The sequence below is a fragment of the Bactrocera neohumeralis genome, chromosome 2 (genome assembly GCF_024586455.1).
Source record: "Bactrocera neohumeralis isolate Rockhampton chromosome 2, APGP_CSIRO_Bneo_wtdbg2-racon-allhic-juicebox.fasta_v2, whole genome shotgun sequence".
Lineage (NCBI taxonomy): Eukaryota > Metazoa > Arthropoda > Insecta > Diptera > Tephritidae > Bactrocera > Bactrocera neohumeralis.
In genome coordinates, this window is record NC_065919.1 from 91,479,474 (window position 1) to 91,499,546 (window position 20,073).

Sequence of the window (20,073 nt, forward strand, 5' to 3'; positions counted from 1 at the left end):
TCGTAAAAAAAAATGAAATAGCTGGTATTTTTAAAAGAAGGTTATGGGACCCCTTACGATGTCACCTTAATAATTACTAACAGTAATTATCAAAACATTCAAGTCCAACGCCCACGGCGAACGCAGTATTCACGTACTCACTTCTATCAATATCACTAATGTCTCAAAGGTGTATGTGTGTCTTACCACTTTACGAGTTAACGACATGGAGAAGCAGACAGTCAGACATGTGAGGCAGGTTACAACATCTACAATATATATATGCGTATATGTGTTTATATACTCAAACGAAATTAAAAGAAATTAACTATAATGAAATCAGAACTAAAGTAACAAAAACAAAGGTACCTAAACATAGCAAAACACAAATGGAAGGATCAGAATAGAGGAGGAGGAATGCTCTTGTGACCATCAGTACGCGTTACCAACATACACACCCCACGCGGACTGCAAGAACCATGAACACTATCACGTTCATTTAACCAGTTTGAGGTCATGACGACAACTGAGACCCGTCTAATTGGCGCAATTACGCGTGTACTTGTAATATATATCTGAATTACCCATACATAAGCATACAAGTGTTTGACCAATATGTTGGAAGTACAAACTCATTTGGGCTCAGTTATGAGCAATGACTTTAACTGGCAACCGATTGGCGGCGTGTCTATAATAACCGGTTTTAGGTCGCAGAGCCAAGCGATTTGTGCTCGTATAATGGCGAGTTTGGGGGGTGAAGGGGCAGAGGGGCGTGGGAAAGTGGTGGTAGTGGTGGTAGTGGTATAAGTGATGACGATATGGACGTGGTGTGTTCTGGTTTCGAAACGTGGCTGGTGGTGTTAGCAGTTTGTGCGCTATTCGTCATGACATATTGACTTCTAAAGTGAAAATCGTGCACTACTTACTTGCTGAGCTGGTCGATACTCGACCCATTGGTATGTAGCTGCGGCTATCACTGTTGTCCTGTGAAAAATTAATGACATTGACATCATACGTCACCACCGACGCCTGACGTTTGCGTATTGATTGACCGTTGCTGCCGTTATAAGCTCCGCCTCCTGCTAGTATGCTGGGGCGATGACGTATTGTTGTGGATGTTGTTTCTGGCTCGCTGTCGTGACGTTTGAATAACGGTGAAGTCAAGTCTTTCTCATCGCTGGTGAGTAGGCCACCATCACCACCGTCGATGTCGCCATTACTGCCGCTGTGCAACGAAGTGGGCGAGAGTGTAGAGTCTAGTATAATTTCTGGTTTTGGCGACTTGCATTGCGACACTTGTGGTGGTGTTGCGTGCACGGCCAAGGCTTGTTGACTCTGAGACGTCGGCACTGACAATGAGGTAAGTACGTCCAAGGATAATGTGGTCGTGTCACTGGTGAAGGGATTGCTTGTTGGTGAGTTGTTCGGGAACGGTTGCAGAGTTGCTGTTGGTGGTGGTGAGAGAAAGTAGACATTTACTGTGTTACTTAGCGCGCTTGAGAAGGCATTAGCCTTTGTTGTCGGTAGATTTTGTGCGGAATTGAAGTTTGGTGTTGTCGGTGGGGACATGAGAAAGTTAGTGCTATTCTTTGTCACTAAAACTTGATCACTGAGTGTGCTGAGTCGCTGTTTAATCTGATTTGCTGACTTTCCTGACTTGGATTCGGTAGAGTTGGACGACGAAAGGAACCTTCGGTGTGGCGAATCGATTGTGGTAGTCCCTAGCTCTGCAATGGGAAAACTAAGAGAGCGGAAGAGCTCGACCAGGTCAGTGCGCGAGGTAATGAGAATATTGCTTTTCTCCGGCAGTTCAATGGCGCATTTAATGGGTTGATCAGGAACTATAGCTTCGGTTAATGAGGAAGGCGACAGTGACGGTGGCGGTGTAGCTGGTATATGTGGGGACTCAGTAAGACAGTCGGTGTATTGTGAGAAGTCGTCTGAGCCGCTATAAGCTACTTCGTGAGAATCTCCCAAGTCAATTAATTGTACTGAGCCATTATGTTCATGTGGAGACGTAGTTATCTCGAACTCGTGTGTTCGAACTGAAATATTGTCTTTTATAGAGTCATCCGTTTGTTCGTTTAACACATTGATATCGAGTAAAATGTCAGGAGTGTTGTAGCGTGTAGCCGAACTCTCCTGACTCTCCCCCATAGTGTACGAATAATAGATGAAACCGGCCTCGGAATCAGTGTCACTGTGTTGGCGCGAATGTATCTCCTGTTTCCGGCTCATGCCTCCGTTGTAACTATGTGACAGCTTGCGATTGCGTGACCGTCGAAATAGTTGTGCACGATTGCTGCGTATCTCTTCAGACGTGGCTTGGTGGCGCTTCTTTTCGATGGAAAAACATTCTGTGCTTGATCGTTTCGTTTTCGCTAACAAACCTTTAAATGTAAAGCCCTTGTCTCTTACTTTGTTTTTATCTTCTTTCACAACGCCTTCTGTGAGTGATTCCAGTTGTTTTCGCTTATTTGTGGAGTCAGCCAATGTCTTGAGGAACTCAGAATCACTTAGAGCACACGGTTTTTTGGCATTGCCTTCACTGCCGCCACTACTACGACTGCGATTGCGACCGTTTTTCATCTTGATAAAATCACTTTCGCTATGCGCCGGGAATTTCCGATTTCCAGCGGTCTCTTGTTGCTCGCTTGGTTCAGCGCCAATCTGCATATTCGTTTGCTTCTTAAAATACAAATAACTGTCTTCGATGAGGCGCTTTAGTTCTTTATTATCCTCTGCGATTGGCAAGCATGTTGCTGGAGCCTGTAACTGCTGCTGCTTCACTCCCAATTGGATTATATTGTCGCAATAGTCGGTGGTCTCACTATCATCACTCATCATGCCAAATACCTGTTGATATTGCTCTGAATCCAAAAATTTTTGTCTCACCTGTAGAGACTGCTTACTGCTGAAACTTTGTTGTTGGCTGGGCGATTGTTTCGGCGAGTTCTGATTAGAATTAATTGGAGAGGCGGACCGTTTCGTAATGCAAACGGATTGCTGTAGCTCCCCAAGCCCTTCTGTCCAAATATGAGGGTTAAGGGTCGTGGCCTCACCATTTGGTTGTTGTTGTGCGGCATGATGTAGTGCGATCATTGATGGAGCGCTGTCGGTGTGTGTGACTCTCTCGTACCGTTCTTGCTCCAGGTCCCGCAAATCGATGCTACTGCGGCTGAGACGACGCGGCGGAGCTGGCACTCGCAATTCATCACAATCATCTTTTTCATCATCTTCATCTGTTGTTTGTGGCAGTATATCCTGCGGAGAAATAGAAAATTCAAATTGAGTTGCTAGTAAAAACTATATTAATTCATAAACGTTCAGCATTCGCAACCAGCATTACGTTCCGATTGGGGCATTATAAATAAGAATTAACATATTGTTTTCACCTCTAAATTGCTGATCGCGCTATGTGTCTCCTCGCGCGCTATCGTAGCGCTTAGTTCGCAATCGCTTGGGTGCAAATAATTGAGGTTGGTCGATTGGGTGTGGCCCATGTGTACACTGTTCAACAGAATATTCGAACTTGTACGGCTTAGAGCTTTCCTTTGTCGCACCGCTTCTCTGCGAGAAAACGCGAACATATTAGTACAAATTCATGACTAAGTGTACCTATGGCGCGGATACTCCTTCAACTTACTTGTATATGCGCCAATACATGCAGAGCATCACGATGCCTGGTATCCAGAAGCTGACTGAACTCGAAATGATTGCGTACGCCTTGTTGACCACAAATGAGCACTGATCCGGATGCAACAAGATTTCCCGCTTATGCTCAGCTGTCGTATACCAACCCAGGAAGATGGGTGTGAACGATATAAGTGCCGGGAGTATCCACACGTTCGCGAGCATAAAGTAAACTGTATGAGTCGTCATATACAGTGGATACTCGAGCGGGCGGACGATGGCGAAATATCTGAAAGCAAACAAAGTTAACACGAGTCTATGTTCTCGAATACTAGTCGGTCTGGCATCGCAGGTGCATTAAACTTTCATTTTCCCTCAAGCTTTTAAACACCTCCAAACACAACTAATCGTCCACGAAATGTGGTTTACCATTTTTGGTCGCATTAATCATTTCATTTGCCACATCGTTTTCATTCATTTCAGTTTTGTTTGTGCTTAGTGTTGTTTTAGCTGAACAGGGACTTCTGGTCTAGTCTGTTGTTGTGTCCCCATTTATCAATAATCTCTGATGCTGCCACTCCAATAAATCACAAATATTCTAAGCATTCTCTTTCCCCAACTTACCCTTCATTTCGGGTTTTCAAAATACTACTTCCCGCATATTTGTTAGTGTTTGCCATAAGGCAGCAGCGAGTTTCAGGTGCGAAATTTGCTTGTAGTGCGTTTAATTAATTTCGCTTTCCGAGATGTGCTGGAAAGTTCTGCGCTGTTGGCTTATTTGCACAGCAGTTGCCGTTGTCTTTAAGCCGACTAAGTGCTTGTGGCAGCTGCATTTGGACAAACACGTGGAGGAAGGAGGAAATGGATGGAATAATTAACAATGAGAGCGTCTTCGCGGTTTCCACGTCGTCTGCCACAACCTACACACTCACACAAACATACACACCTGTACTCTCATTGAAAAGTAACAGTGAAACTGATTAATGGGCACTTTGTGTGGAGTCAATTGGTTCTTGACATGAAACAGTCGATTAAGAATAGCGTTTTAAACAAAAGCAAATACACTGTCTCGAGCGAGGAGGCGTATAACAGCTATTTAAATAAATGGCACCCAAGCCTACGAGTTTACGAATAAATTAACCAGCTTGATTCATGCTCAGATGCGTTCAGAAAGAATAAACATTGAAGGCTTCTAACAAATATTCATTTTTAATAACTCGCTAACTGACACTTTCTATTTAACTTGGCACCACCCATCTAGATAACGAGAATCGCTTTAAATCTTTTTTTATTTGCAACATCAGATTCTTTACAGTGACTACAGATATATCTCATGCACATATATTTATATGTCAAGGAATGCAGCACACGTTTCGTTTCGTTTAATTAATCCCATTAAAAATGTAAAATAATCGCCAGCCAATAGTGCATAAAGTAATTGAATGAAAACAATAACAATGCCACGATGTTATTTGCATTATGACGGGGCCGAGTGTAATTTATGGCGAACTTACCGATCGACGGAGATACAGCATAAATGCAAAATACTCGCCGTGGAAAAGTATACATCCAGGCTGTTGTACACGTTGCACATGAACCGGCCGAACATCCATTTGCCGTCGGAGAGCTCCACCGTCGCATTAAATGTCATCGCACACAACGCCACCAACATGTCTGCCATGGCCAACGAGACGACGAAATAATTCGTGATAACGCTGCAAGGAAGAGGAGAGAACAAGGGTGAGCATGTGTGTTAATACGGAACCTTAAATGTTGGATTGCACGCTCGAGTATTTATGTATCTTTAAACGCCACCGGTGGCAGAATAGGCGCGGAAACAAAAGTGAGCTTACAGTGGTTTATTTCCTCTCTTTCAGCATTGTCTGTGTTTGAGTACAAGAATAAATTACATTCGAGTACGTTAATATATTCTGGAAAATAAAGTCAAGGTCACTGTTGCAGTCTAAGTCGAAGATATGGCGCGAAGACGGAAAGATGAAAGTTACACCTCTTCGTGCATTTTATTTACTATGTACACGTGATCATAACTAATATGATAATGGATGTAAGCTCTCATCTAAGAAATTTGTAAAAAGTTTTCAAAAAGCTTCCACGAAGAGCACATAACTTAGAAATCTCTATATTCAGTATTCGGTTTACAGTTAATTGTTAATTCTTTACCACCTATACACTTGCCTTTACATAAGAGGTCGACTAAGTCTTTACATTAAACTGAATCATAGTTCCACTGATATATCATGGTACTTTGCATTCTAAGCTTCCATTCCAATAGGTCCATCATTTCGGAACACTCAATGCAAACTAAATGGCTTAAATGAACTATGACATACATATATTATAGGTCAGTCTGACTCAGTCGTGTCCCACTTGCTTTCTAAGTCGTTGATTATTACGTCCTCGTTTCACAGCAGCATCAAGATGATGCCATAGTACATATTTGCTTTAGTCTTTCTTCCACTTCCTTATTATTGTTTACTGGACGTCTTGCAAATTTTTAACCCTGCCTTTAACAACGGCTCTTGCCAGCGGCTGGATCTCATTCGCATCAGCGGAAGTCTGTGCGCCACCGTGTATTCTTAACCGTTGCTGTTGTTGGCGTTGTTGTTGGTGTTTGTGTAAATGCAAGTTAATGAGGTCGTAAGTAAAATGATGAAGTGGAAGGTTATTTACAGTTCACTGAAGGCAAGCGGAGATGTGCGGCATCCATCGCAGAGCTTGAGGAGCGTAGGAGAGTGGTGGAATTTTAAATTTATGCTCGAGGCCATACTTATTTATTGAAGAATGAAGAGTTCATTCAGCAAAGCGATGCCTAACAGTAAATACCAATAATGCATCGTTACGCATATTTTTTACGGTTTCTCTGTTTTGTGTAGGAGGTTGTTGCTAATGGAGTCCACAGCAGTATGTAGGTGCAGGATTAAGGCCCTTGGATCCATGTTTCCAAATAGGGATCATCAATTTGCTTAGGCTAGTTGAGACGTTGCGAGTTAGGAGAACGCACAATAGACCCTAGGCTGCGAATGTAAAATGCACAATAGCTCTGGTAGTCTAAATGGTTTGTGAGAAATATACTCGTATTAACAGTTATCGCTAGTACCTGAAAATAACATTATGATTGCCCGAAAACTCATCGTTTCATTGATTTTTTACTTCTTCTTTACATCCGCTTACTCGCTGCAATTGCGAGCCACTTAGTTTACTTACCGTAATTTGCGATTGCGGCGCACCGAAATGATGACCAAGGCATTGCCCAGCACCGCTGCTGAGATAATCAAAGCGAATATGAAGCCTTTCACAATGAATATCGACAGACTTAACCATTTATCCCTGTTGTTTTGCGAAACGATATCGGTGATGTTGAGTACCGTTAAGTTGACATCGTCGCTGCTTTTATTGTTGCTGTATATGCTGCCATTGTAACTCTCTGTGAAGGTGTCGTTGTACACCAATGCGTTGAAAGTCGCTTCTGCTTCGCCGATGGTGGTAGCCAGCACTGTCGCCGTTGCTGTTGACGTCGCTGCAGACACATAGGCATTTGCGCTGCTATATATCGCGTTTCTTTTGACGGTCGTTGGCGAGGATGTGTCTATGTCGGCAGGGGTACTGGCAGACGCTGGCGTTGTTTCTCTTCCAGCTGAAGTCGAATCGAAATTCACCGCAATTACTGTATGATTTGCAATCGCCGCTGCCGCTGGTATTTCAGTCGTCGCGTAATCGCTGATATTGCGAGATTCCCGGTGGGTGGTCGCTGCACTTGCCGCTGATGGAGCAGTGAATTCTTGCGATGCGGCTGGGTGGCCGAGGTAGGTGATGACGGCCAAGCTGGCTGCGATTGTTGTCGCTACGCTATTGCGTCGGCTACCGCTGTATGTGTGGCGGATATTGTTGTTGATCTCTTTGTTATTGCTCTCTTTGCTACTGTTGTTGCTGCTACTGCTGTTCGCCGGCTTAGCTGCAACGTTCGTGCACATCGTGCGTCTATCATAGGCCGTTGATCTCTCGTGCTAACGCTTCCGTTTCGCCTTTACTGTTGGCTTTGAGGTTGAAACTGTCAGTGATAGTACTGTTTGTGGCCTGTGATTGTGTTGGTGGAGGAATTGAGGGGGTTTATATCCAGGATATTGTTGTCGTTTTTATTGTTGTTTTGTGATTTCTATACTTTTTTGGACTGTCGTACTCAGCACCACGATTGATTGCAGGTTTAATTGCCATATAGCATCAATTTCTCCACCTTAAATTTACTGGATAACTTTGCTTTCTATATTTGAGTCCTCATTTGGTTCAATTTATTTCTTCTATTTAGTTCCCATTTACTTTTTGTTGGCTGCCTCTGCCGAAATCAGCTGTTGTTCTTGTTTTCAGTTGAAAATTGGTGTTAGTGCTGGTTTTGTTGTTGTCTTCAGGAGTGAAAATGGCATTGAGTGTATTTTGGGTCAGCAATTTATCTTTCAGCCCTTCGGTCGTTGCTTCACGTCTCAAAGGCATTGATATTCTCACTTTCTGTTGCAGTAGATGTGACAATTGCAATTGCAGGTTCAATAGTGTCCATACGGTGGTAGTCATCAGGAATTTTTGCTGCATCCAACAATCCAATAATGTCATTGTCACCCAAGTTGCAAGCTTTGTTGCTAGGTAGCTTGGTCAGCAACAGTTTTAGCCTTCAAAACTTCTGCTTTTGTTGTTGCAACTTTTGTTGATTTCTTTGAAGCATAATAATGTTGATCAACAGATTTTCACCACCCTTTTCCTCCGGCTGTCAATCACAAATCACCTCGTGCCTGCCAAGTTCAATGAAACACAGTTTAAGTTCGGGTGAGCCATCGAGGACACAGTCGCCAACAACATTCACCACTAACTGCTGCTGAGTTTCGGCTCACCCACCTCTTCAGCCGCTTGGGCCCCTTGTATTTGTCGACGGCAAAATCTGCAAATAAGTCACTTGTCGACGTCGTCAAATACTGATTATCCGTTTTTAATTAAACGCCAGCAAAAATCTGTAACGGAAATTAAAAAGGACGTGAATTAGCGAAAGCAGAGGGAAATGGGAAATAAGCTTTGCAAAGCATATGCAAAGTTTAACTGTTGATCAAGCGATTTCGGCACAATATTCGATGGCTCTGCAGTCACGGGCATTTGCGTTCCGAGGGTATATTTGTATGTACGAATTCATATTAGAGAAGTAAATGATATGTAAATGTGTGAATGTAACTATTTGAGTTTCAGTGGAACTCATAGTCTATCTATCTTAACTTATTCAATTTTGGGTACAGCGCGTAAAAACGAAAAATAAGCGAAATTCAACAGACTGTGTTAATTTTCACTTATTTTGGCTTCTTTGTTAGGGATGTCAAATTATTAATTTTAAATTTTTATCCCAATGTTAAGATCCAGTTAAGTAGTTTTCGTAGAAAATTCACCCATCCCCGAAGATTCTTTTTAACGGACTCCATTTCTGTGTTCCGTTCATTCAATTATTTTTCACATTCATTTCATGTTTACTAAATCAATAATAATGACTCAAAGAGGCAATTACCAATGCTGAAAAGGATTTGTTGTGATTACTGCAAGCAATTTGCTATACCGTTTGATTTCCCTTTGAAATGCAAATGTAACTAAAGTAATCCGGAGGCAAATATTAAATAGAAATGAAACAAATACTGTCAACAAATGAACAATGCCAGCGATGCTGGCAGCCGAACAAGCACCGGCGGGTGACCCGGCAAATCCGACGTCAAATGTAAACAATACGCGAGTCGGCAGCAACGGTACAGCAAAGGCAGTCAAAGTGCTTAGGAACTGACAAGCTAACGTCAACGCAAACGAGGTGCGCACTGAGAGGGGTAACAGCAGCTAATAAGGGGGTAGGAGAGTGTTCACACATAGCACAAACTGTTATACAGAAGGATATGCAAATGTGCTCACCTTCGAGCTGGAGGGGAAGGTATAAGTGGTTAAGTGAGCAAGCTAAAGGATTACGCGAAACAAATATGTAAATGGCTAAGGACCTTTGCACGCTGTCAACCTGAAAACATAAGGTTGATGCCGTAAATCAAGGAAAATACTTCCTGAATGATTATGAGAAAGGAAAAAAAACAAAAAAATTTAACTTTTCATGAGAGCCAACAATTAAGCAGATTCTTGGAGAGGATAGGACGTGTACAAGCAATACTTTAGATCAATGTTTCAAAAACTGAGGACCCAACATATGGGCGTAATTACACTGTCACAATCAAATCGTATCGAGGCCTTTTTTCCACGTACGCCTTATGCTCATTAAGAGTATGCTCCGCACTTCGTACGGTATCCGAAGATGCTGTCCTAGTAATCGCGATAAAATGATGGGAAGAGAGCCGAAAAGGATGCTGGACATTACAGCTAATCCCCAATATTGAACTATGACTAAACATATCGCACAGTGAAGTAGATTTTCACCTAACCCAAATTCTCACTGGACATGGCTGTTTCAAATCATATTTTAAGCGATTCAAGCACAAAGGCAACGATGTATGCGATTATTGCAGAGGCGGGATCATCGAGAATGTGGAGCACACAATGTTCCATCGTACAAAATATGTCGAAGAAAGGCAAATTTTGAAAAACGCATTCGGGATTGACCCAACCCCAGAAATCTAGTATTTCAAATGGTGGATATGTGGAAAGCCGTGTGCGAAGTGGCAGCCAAAATAATGAAACACCAAAGAGCTGGAGAGCAACAACGCAGAAGATTACTTCAAAATGCAACGAACAACTAAGACTCGACATGCAAACCATGACTGGAGCAGACAAGAAGGGTTGCGGACATTCACTGTACAAGGGGGGTTATGAGACAAACCGAGGTAGGGACAAGTAAATGCAGCTTGTTACTGAATACATTAGGACCACGTACGTATGAGTAATACTCAACCTTCCTCCCGTCGTAATACTTGACGGTGATACCGGGAGGATCGGTATAGGACAGTAGGAGGTTTAGTTCGGATTAAAGTTCCATACTGACATGGAGTTCAGGCTTTCGATGCTTCCTCCACTTCATTTTATAGGATCTTCTTCTATAATACATACAGATGAAAGTTTACACCTTTTAATACTCTCGCAATATGTTGCTACAGAGTATAATAGTTTTCTTCCTCTAATGGTTGTCTAAATCTAAAACTAATAATAGATATGGAGTTATGAATACAGCAAAAATTATAATGACGAGACAAGTTGAAATCCGTTAAAGTTACTTATTTTCTACAAAGGGCTGCATATGTATTTTTTATTAATTGCAGGGTTTGCTGGTCAAAAATAAGCAAGAGATGCTGGCAGTCATTATTAGTACTTGCGAGCTACAAAACATAACGGTCTTTGACAGTGCAACGCAAATACTTTGCATTTTTTACGACAAAATGTAACACACATTGTTGTAGACCCTAGAAAAATGTGCGCTAAAGCCCGAAGGTAAAAAGCTTTTGCAGCTGCAATGTTGGTGCCTCACTTGTAGTTTGGCTATTTGCATCGTTATGTGTCAACAACAGAGTGCGGAAAAAGTGACAGAACGGCCAGAGAATGAGTACAATGTGCAGCGTTCTGCAGAGCCATTGCATAAGTGCAAACATACGCGCATTTAAATAGTTTATTATGTGCGAACTCGTCGTTTTGTAGATATGTTTGAACAACAGTTATCACCGTTGACCTTACATGCCAATTATCCTAGCCGCCCCTACGTGGGTATGGCAGCCCAACAATCACAAATACAGTTATATACGTATATACATATATACATATGCATGTGGAAATGCAAAGGCTCCGTTTTGATTTTGACAACGTGCATATGTGCTCATGTGTATGCAGACGTCTGTTGGGAGCACCAGACTGTCACAACCATGCTGTGTAGCAGTGCATCCACTTAGAACAATGTGGTGTTGCTTCACTTCATGTTTATATATTTTACATGTGTGTACGCATGGCTATCTGTTAGAGTGTGGTCCACTTCACTAGTGTGTGAATATGCAGACGCTTAGATTTCTTCTAGCTAGCACAATGCGTATGTGTGCATAAGTGAAAGCCAACATTTGCATACTTACAGGCGCATATAGCATATAGCCAGCATTTAAATATCTGCAAATACATGTGTAACTGTTTGTCTGACTACTTAAATGCCTGACATGGCAGGCACTGAAGCTCTCGGTCAATCCGCTCACGTACTGGTTGACCATAACAAACAGCTGCTACAATGAGTTTCCCTTAGCTCACACACCCATACACATACACACATGGCTGGAATGCCACATTGGGTTATTGTTTCGAATGTTGCCAACGCTTTCTTTCTCTCGAAATATATGCGCACGTAATATGGAAATGGAAATAGAAATGAAATTGTGCTTGCCGACTCTCGGCCTGTCTGTCTGTCGGTGAAGCGTGGTCAGCAAATCCTTCTTGGCGCTTACAATTTTCCATAATGATGATTGCATTTGTCATTATCAGTGCTTACGTTGACCATTTCCATAGCGGCCGTAGCCGTCAATGGCTACCATTTAAGTAGTGAATGAATAGAATGGCTATTGGCGCGAGAATACTATAAGAAATTGTTAGTTACCAGCAAACGTTCACAATTATCTCTGGCCGTCAACTTGCTTGTGCCAAATCTGTGACTTAATAGCTGACTAATGGGCGATTTACAAGCTGCAAACACACAATGTTGCCTTCAAGTTCAATGCCATCAACTGAAGAGAATTTAGAGCGTTTAATTTCAGTCTGACAACGCAAAGCTCGACATTAGTTGCCCATCGATTCATTAAGGGGACATGGAAGCATAAATACATAAGTACATAATCTCATTGCGCTTGTTAGAGGGACTTTGGAATGCCAAACTAAATGATTAACCTTGTGTTGTTAATAATAGTATTCCAACACTTCACAGATTTCTTAATTGAAATAATTTACATAATGGATAGCCTCGGCTTGGTTGTTTTCTTATTTTGATGATGATTTGATGATTTTGAAACGTGTGTACTTAAATATTACTTATGAATATACTTATATGCATCCATATTAAAGTCTGCGCTAAACTTCCATGTAGAGCTTATCAAACTCTTTTGTCTTTAAACCGACAAGTATCTTAGCTTTTTTCTCTTGAATCGTGAGACTTCCAACTTTCTGCCAAATACATTTGAAGTTCAATTTAGTTTAATATCAGAACTATTTCTGAGCTTTCATTACAACAATCCATATAATGCCAGGAGACTACATTAGCAAGTTTTTATAAGGCATGCCACTTTAGTTTTAGGTTAGAACGAAGTACATTTAAAGCCACATTTTTAGTAGGCTCAGGATCTGTTGTTATATATAAGCCTTCTTAATGACCTGTGAAAACTCACTTTGTTTTTGTTTTTTTTTTCAGTTGGCGACGTAACCACTTTTATGTGAACATCTGGGCTGTAGGGCGGCTGAGGAAGCGTTGGGATGCCGGCCTTGGTTTGGTAGCTGTTTACAAGAAAGGCGTTGTGAGCCGGGGCGTTGTCGTGGTGCAACTTCTAATCGGCTGCGTTGTCTTGTCGGACGCGATTGACCCTTCGTTTGAGTCTCTTGAGGACTTCCACATAAAGCTTGGCGTTGACGGTTTGTCCTGGAGGAACAAATTCATGGTGGACGATGCCTTTGATGTCCAAAAAGATAATGAGCATCGTTTTCATTTTGGATTTGCTCATTCTTCCCTTTTCCTGACGCCGGCATGTGCCACTCGGACGATCGCCTTTTTGTCTCGGGATCATACTGAAAGATCCATGACTCGTCACGTCATACGTCTCTGTCGCAGATTTACCGAGTTTCACACAGAATTTAATTGTGTACCTCTGCTGTAATGAACGCTGCAATTCCGGCTTGCACCACTGACAGAAACACGTCGTGCGAAAAAGTTTCTCCTGACTCTCCAGGTACTCGAAGACAACTGAGCCGCTCGTTCGTTACCTAGGAACGCCCTTTACCGACTTCAGTCGGTGCACGTACGCTCCGAAGTACAGTCGCGGCAGAAGAAAATCAGTCTTATTACTTTCTGGACAAACCCTGTATATGAGAGAGAGCGAGAGTCTATGTACGTAGCATGAATTAATAACAGTGAATAATTTAAGAAGTTAGTTGTTTGCTGAGGTCACTTCTTCTGCTTAAGTCAGTCTATGACCTTCTACTTCCCAGAGTGTGTCGCACAAAACTTAAAGCATGATATGTATATTTAACACGGAACGAATATGTTAATCAGGCTGCTTTAATTTGCGCATTTTGGACAATTTTTCTAAAATAATGATTTAGATGAATTCAAAATGGCAAATCACGCTTTGATATTAGATAAGCTCCAGCGTCTTTCCATGACGAAGCAGCCGCACAACAATAAATATAAATATGTACATATTGCCAAAATCTGCTCGTCAAAGCGACTATAAATTATGGCTGCCACCAACGTTGTGGCAGCAGTAGTCCTTGGCGATTGCATGTACTAACATACCCAGTTACTTTTATTAAGTCGTGAAATTCTGCTTGAAAACATAAATAAGCCATGGGTCAGCGAATTGTTCTCATTATAATGGTTTTTGCCGCTTGCTGTTATACGATTTGTAGCGCCAAGTTGCTTGAGCCGGTCGATTACCAGGTTAGTATGCTTTAAAGCTTCATTTCGAAGGAAACGAATTTTATGCTCTGCCATATAATCGCGGCATCCAGGGTGACCTGTTTATTGGTTTGAAGAGTCAGCAGCCACATAAACGCTACCAAAGCAGTGAGCCGAGTGAGCTGAACGCCGTCCAAGGAAAGAACGAAAATGCGGACATATTTGACGAGCTGCAAGCCGATGTTTACGAAAACCTGGTGCGCTTAATGAAAGGTTGGTGGGCCACAGTATTTTGTTATTCAAAGCTGAGTTATGTTCATCTGCGCATCTCTTTCAGAAATGCAAAAGGAGCGTGAACGCGTGTCAATCCGTTATAAACCGAATTTAGGCAAACGCTCGCAGTTATACAAGTAGAAGACGCTATCCGCCGAGATAGAGGATTCGCTTACATAAACACCCGGAAAACCATAAGATGGAAAATGCAAAATGTGTATATTCGAAGCCCAATATTATCCTAGATATGTATGAAATGTTCAGGCTTTCTAAAAACAAAATGTAAAAAAGTGGTTAAGTATTTAGTTCTATTAAGTGGGTTCATGTTCTTAGTTTTAGTGTTTCAAATATGCTTAAAATAAATTTGAATGCATAATCCATGCATCATGTTTGCCGTCATAGATACAAACTAAAAAGAAAAGCTTTGTGCGAAAATTAGCTTGGATTTTTTAGGATATACACATATCTTTATATATAAAAATTACGTATCACGGTGTTTGTCCGCGATGCACTCCTAAACTACTTAACCGATTTTGGTAAAATTTAGCACCCAGTGTCCAGTTCGAACCAACGTAGAAGACAGGATAGCAAAAACAATTCATAAATAAAGAATACAGTGAAAGCTGTATTAAATGGACGCTCTATTAAGAGGACAATTCTATTAACTGGAGAGAAAGGCTGGTAATCAGACATTGAGAAAGCAGCCTTAAATCCGTTATTTTTTCTAATGAAATTTATTTGTATGAACATATTCAAAATTAAAGCTCAAGTACAATCCTTCGGATTCTAATACCGACAAAAAGGCTTTCGCCTTTATTTGTAAATAAAATTTTCACTTTATTGAATAGTTTATTATATGAATAATAGTATAAAATGTATACCACAGCAACGCGGAGCCGGATCCACTAGTATATATATACATATGTATATATGATACGTGAGTAGTCGCCAATATTCGACTATTTTGCAGGGTGGTCAAGGTGTTAAGAGCACTACTTTTGCATCACACAGCCTCAACATGTGGGCGTTGTGTTTGCGTGGGTATTTATTAGTGGCATTTTGCATGAACATACTTACATGTCACACATGTGAACTAAAATATAAACGATGCAAGGGGGTAAAAAGTGTCTAATCGACCAGTTCACTGCTCTTACATACATACAAACACTTACATAATAAGCCACTGAGCAAGTTTTAATATTAGACACTATGTTGTTCTACTGAACTTGTTCCCCATTTATTGGCTTTTAACTATTTTTCCTACTTTCATACAGTCACACTCGCTCTCTCTCTCCTGCCTCCAATTTCGTGCAATGTGTGAATCAACGGCGTCTTGCGGGGAACTTAATACCTCGGTGACAAATTGACATTAATCACCATTGTTGCGAGATGATGTTGTTTGAATCGACAACAATGTTTGTTGCTGTTCTTATCCGCTTTCCTGTTGATTGATCTATTGGGTAGAGCTTAACACGCACTATGGGAGCAGGCCTTTGTGAACGCATTTGGAGAGCATATAAAAAGTTGCTGCCGCCGGCCAGCGGACAACAGTTATCGCTGATGGTTGTAAAGAGCTTGTACACAGCTTTCGAACCATTTTTCAAATATAAAAATCACAATTTGGCCTACACAGCGAGCCATCATACAATTTGAATTCTTGTGCTCCAGACACAATACTCGGTGTTCTTCAAATGGGTCGTCTAAGGATTTTAACATTATTATTATGCGCAATATCCTACTATGTGCTTTGCAGCTGTAAGCTCTCGGACAAAACCGACTTTCAGGTAAGGTCTACCCTCATGAGTGTAGTAAATGCAGATCACATTAGTTAACATCCCACAACGATTATGGAAGGGTCCTTAAGATATTTTACTGCTGAATGGTATCAGTATAGACCCATTTTACATCACTGTAATAGCAGGCACAATAGACCCCAGGTCGCGGTGCAATCCTCACTTACTTATCTATCACTGGGCTATCATGTAAATGGTTGAAATTACGTTCACTGAGTAGGTGGTTCAGAAGAGAAAATATTGGGACTCCATCTGTGTTGTATGCACTTTCAAAAATGAGTTCTTGCATCCTTGTTCCTTTTTTCGAAGCTTGCGCTATATTGATAATTGAAGAATTTTGTAATGAAAAAGCAATAATAATTAGTTTCACAAGTTTCTCACAATACTAACATTCCGAAGAAGAGAATAACATAAAGGCTTTTTGTTTCTCTTTCAGCTAAACGATTACCACAATGCCTTTCGACACTCTATTGCCGCTCTTCGTCGCACGACCGATGATTTTCGAGGACCGCTGCGTGTGAAACGTTCACAGAAATACGAGAATTTTGTGCAGTATCCCAGCAGAGAAGCCGAAATTGCACCTCATCTTGGCTTCGATCGTATACCTTTCAACGACTACAATCGCATAGTGAGCGCCCTAAAAGGTTCAATGTTCACTTCAGATCGCAGAAAAATGTCAAACTTCTCTTTCCACTCATTGCTTTGTCTACGTTTTCTGTTTTTCTCAATTCATAGAGATGCTGCGTACACGTGACGAAAAACCCGTAATGTTGCGCCCTCGACCGGGTCGACGCTCCGCAGCTGGAGAAGTCCCGCTTTGGCAATACTTCATAGATGAAGCTGGCAACTTGAATCTCGACACTGCTGACACTGTGGCCATCGTGGGCGACGAGGACGACGCGCTAACGGACACAACATTGAAGAAGTCGGCACCTTTCAAGCCCCGACTGGGGAAACGAGGCGAAGTCCTAAAATGCCAGTGAATCGTTAGTGACGTTGCAGCACTTGCGAGCACCGAGGTGTTAGCGGATGAGCGCTGAGTAGGCGCTGTGTTAGTTGGCAGTGCGTTGCCGGTGTGGCTCGCGTGTTGCATAACACATCTGTACGCACATCTGGATATGTAAATATTTTTTGTTTGCTTTGATTGGTGCACATTGCGGTTCAGCGGCTGTGTGGTCCTAACGGTTTTGCTGCTTTGTCAAGGCTTTCGTTGGCGACCAACAATAACAAATTTCACGTAACCCACACACACACACATACTTACCACATACGAATATTAAATGACGTACGAAAATTACAACGAAAATATGAAGAAAACCAAAAAAAAAGTTGATAGATGCCAATAATAGTAAAAAGGCAAACATTTTAGTTGATAATTTGGAGCAATTTCCCAGTTTTGTGGTTAATTAAAACTTTCACTTGATCCTTATTGTGAATTTTTAACGAGACCTCTAAAATATGTATGCATGTTAACTAGAATATGAATATTTAATATAATAAATACTTCAATACAAAAACTAACGAATTTAAATGTTTATACATACACACGAATAATCCATCAAATAGTATAAAATGCCTACGGCCATATATCTGTATATATATGTATGTACTTACGTACAAGTTGGAAAGAATTAAAAGATATTCAAAGTATTTCCATATCTTTATTATTAAATAAAAAAATACTTTTCTTTCCAATACAATGAAATTGACATTTTTATTTTATTAAATACTAGTGAAATAAATCCGGTGGTAATATTTCCGGAACACAGTGTGGGCGAAATATGTATATCACCAAACTCGTAGAATTAGTCGAAGCCGACCATTTTTAATTTATATAAAATGAATGTCACACCGATCTGATCGTGGTTGGTTAAGCTCTGAAGGATCCTTAATTTAATTAAGGTTATTACTAATCTTATGTGCCCTCTCTAAAGTCAGCGTGCTGAGTTCAGCCCAATTACAGGCAGTTGGCAACATTTTGATCCTTTGTTGCCTCTTAGTCCCTGTGGAAGCTGCAAGCGCGATGATTAGCTTCTACTGACCAATGAAGTGACATATTCGCTATGAATTATTTATATTTCAATTAGGCTTTATTGCCGCGATGGATGTGAACACACGCACATATCTCCGTAAATAAATACGTGTGGATAGAAGCAAAGCTTGGGCCGCGAAATTATATTTATTTATAAATGCAGCAGCAATATACGGATTTGCGAGCATTCAAAAATCGAGCTACAATCGAGCGGTTAATTTCGAAAGCAATGCTCAGTCAGGGGTCGTCGGTACAATTGACTCGGCTGGCCAGGTGTACAAAGAGGAAGCAAAATAAAGGAACGGTAAAGAGCTAAAAGGGGTTAAATGGTCGGCTAATATAAACACATAAAAGTGCAGTTGCGAGTGGATTTGTGAAGAATAACAAAGTCACACCCAGCAGGCGGCTGCCAGCTGCCATTGAATGTGCGAAAAAACTGGCAAGATTGCTTGCGCGCTCAGGAACCTGTTCTGAACCTATACCATTTGCACACACGCACAAACACACACATCCCGGTAAATGACGAATGTGTGCCCTGCGAATGAATAACAAGAACTAAGCCATTTAGGACAGGTTGATTGATCTATTGTTTGCGTTTCATGGTTGTGAGTTCCTTCTCTGCAGAAGCGATGGAAGCGACAAATTCTATGCCATTTTGCTACGCTGCCAATTGTGCGGGAGAAGGAAAATGGACCAAAAGAGCATAAAAGACCGCGTTGGATCGCCGAAGCAGTGTCGCACAAAAGCGTTTTACACTTGCCAGGCACTTCTAGAATTCACGGATTTTTTTATATTTTACTCTGCCTATGACCTCAATCGACTTATAGGAATTTTAATTTGTTCAAATACCACTCCACATTTTTTAACCAACCTATGAAACGGTGACGATGCTGTTATTAGTAATCAAAGTAAAGGTTTTTACGGACGATACTATATTGGTTTTTTTTACAAAGCTTCGGGGTTCTCATCAGTTTTCATGACTCCTCGAATTTTTGCCGTCTTTGAGCGGTGAGAGTATATGTGTGAGCTATTTACATATGTGAATGGATCAACTCTAGAGAAAGAGATGCTCAATTTGAAGAGAAACGGGCGAGTCATTATAGTAATCTCGCATTTAAATAAACCAAAGCTAAGGTCTAATATGAATAACAATCCAAATATTTGGAAGACGAGGTCATATATCTTGAAACAATTAATACTTAATATAAATTTTGTTGCAGTAGCGACAACAGAATTGAACAATTCATGAAATAAGCATCAATTAGTACTCATTTAAGTCTTTACGATGGAATTAATGGGTCACCAGACACACAGGCATCCATCGCTTTTCTCACCCAAAGGCCCAAAGAGTAGCTAATCGCAAACCGATATATAACCAAGATTAACGTGTGTCATTCGAATGATTAGCAGCCAATCGAAATTTGTAATAAATTCACAACTGTTACCCCCTTTTGACGAGAGCAGAACCTCTGTCCATTATCACAAAATGATGACGCTGTAGGAACAGTGGCTTGCTCCTCACACACATTCAGGCGCTCACAAGTGTTGTTGCAACTCTGTTTGCCATCGCTGGTCCCCTTGTAGCTGTTGTCATTGTTGTTGTAATTGGTTGTGATTGCCATGGCGTAAATAACGTCCTGCGGCGTTGCTAAATGCATGAAGGCCGGCACAGCAACAAGACAATTTGACGGTCAGTGTGTCAGCCGAGCAACAGATTGCCATTAATCACAATTGCCTCGAATGCAACCTGCTGTGTTCTTGCT

At 41.3% G+C, this 20,073-nt stretch overlaps 3 protein-coding genes across 6 annotated transcripts in view; 2 read left to right on the top strand and 1 right to left on the bottom strand.

Annotated features, from left to right (window-relative positions):
* LOC126752330 (octopamine receptor beta-3R) overlaps positions 1–20,073 on the bottom strand; it is a 74,928-nt gene that overhangs the window by 9,361 nt on the left and 45,494 nt on the right. For all 4 annotated transcript variants that reach the window (XM_050463076.1, XM_050463068.1, XM_050463052.1 and 1 more), the window contains exons 3-7: positions 6,838–8,627; positions 5,127–5,327; positions 3,626–3,901; positions 3,375–3,549; positions 906–3,243 (exon numbers count right to left, since the gene is read on the bottom strand). In XM_050463076.1, the coding sequence (XP_050319033.1) occupies positions 906–3,243; positions 3,375–3,549; positions 3,626–3,901; positions 5,127–5,327; positions 6,838–7,604 (3,757 nt within the window). In that variant the 5' untranslated portion in view covers positions 7,605–8,627. The remainder of the gene's footprint in view (positions 1–905; positions 3,244–3,374; positions 3,550–3,625; positions 3,902–5,126; positions 5,328–6,837; positions 8,628–20,073) is intronic.
* LOC126752558 (uncharacterized) lies at positions 13,096–14,833 on the top strand. The gene is made up of 3 exons (XM_050463470.1): positions 13,096–14,254; positions 14,326–14,485; positions 14,550–14,833. The coding sequence occupies exons 1-3, from the start codon at positions 14,162–14,164 to the stop codon at positions 14,624–14,626; spliced, it is 330 nt and encodes a 109-aa protein (XP_050319427.1). The 5' UTR covers positions 13,096–14,161; the 3' UTR covers positions 14,627–14,833.
* On the top strand, positions 16,047–17,799 carry LOC126752554 (uncharacterized). The gene is made up of 3 exons (XM_050463458.1): positions 16,047–16,269; positions 16,715–16,922; positions 17,014–17,799. The coding sequence occupies exons 1-3, from the start codon at positions 16,177–16,179 to the stop codon at positions 17,259–17,261; spliced, it is 549 nt and encodes a 182-aa protein (XP_050319415.1). The 5' UTR covers positions 16,047–16,176; the 3' UTR covers positions 17,262–17,799.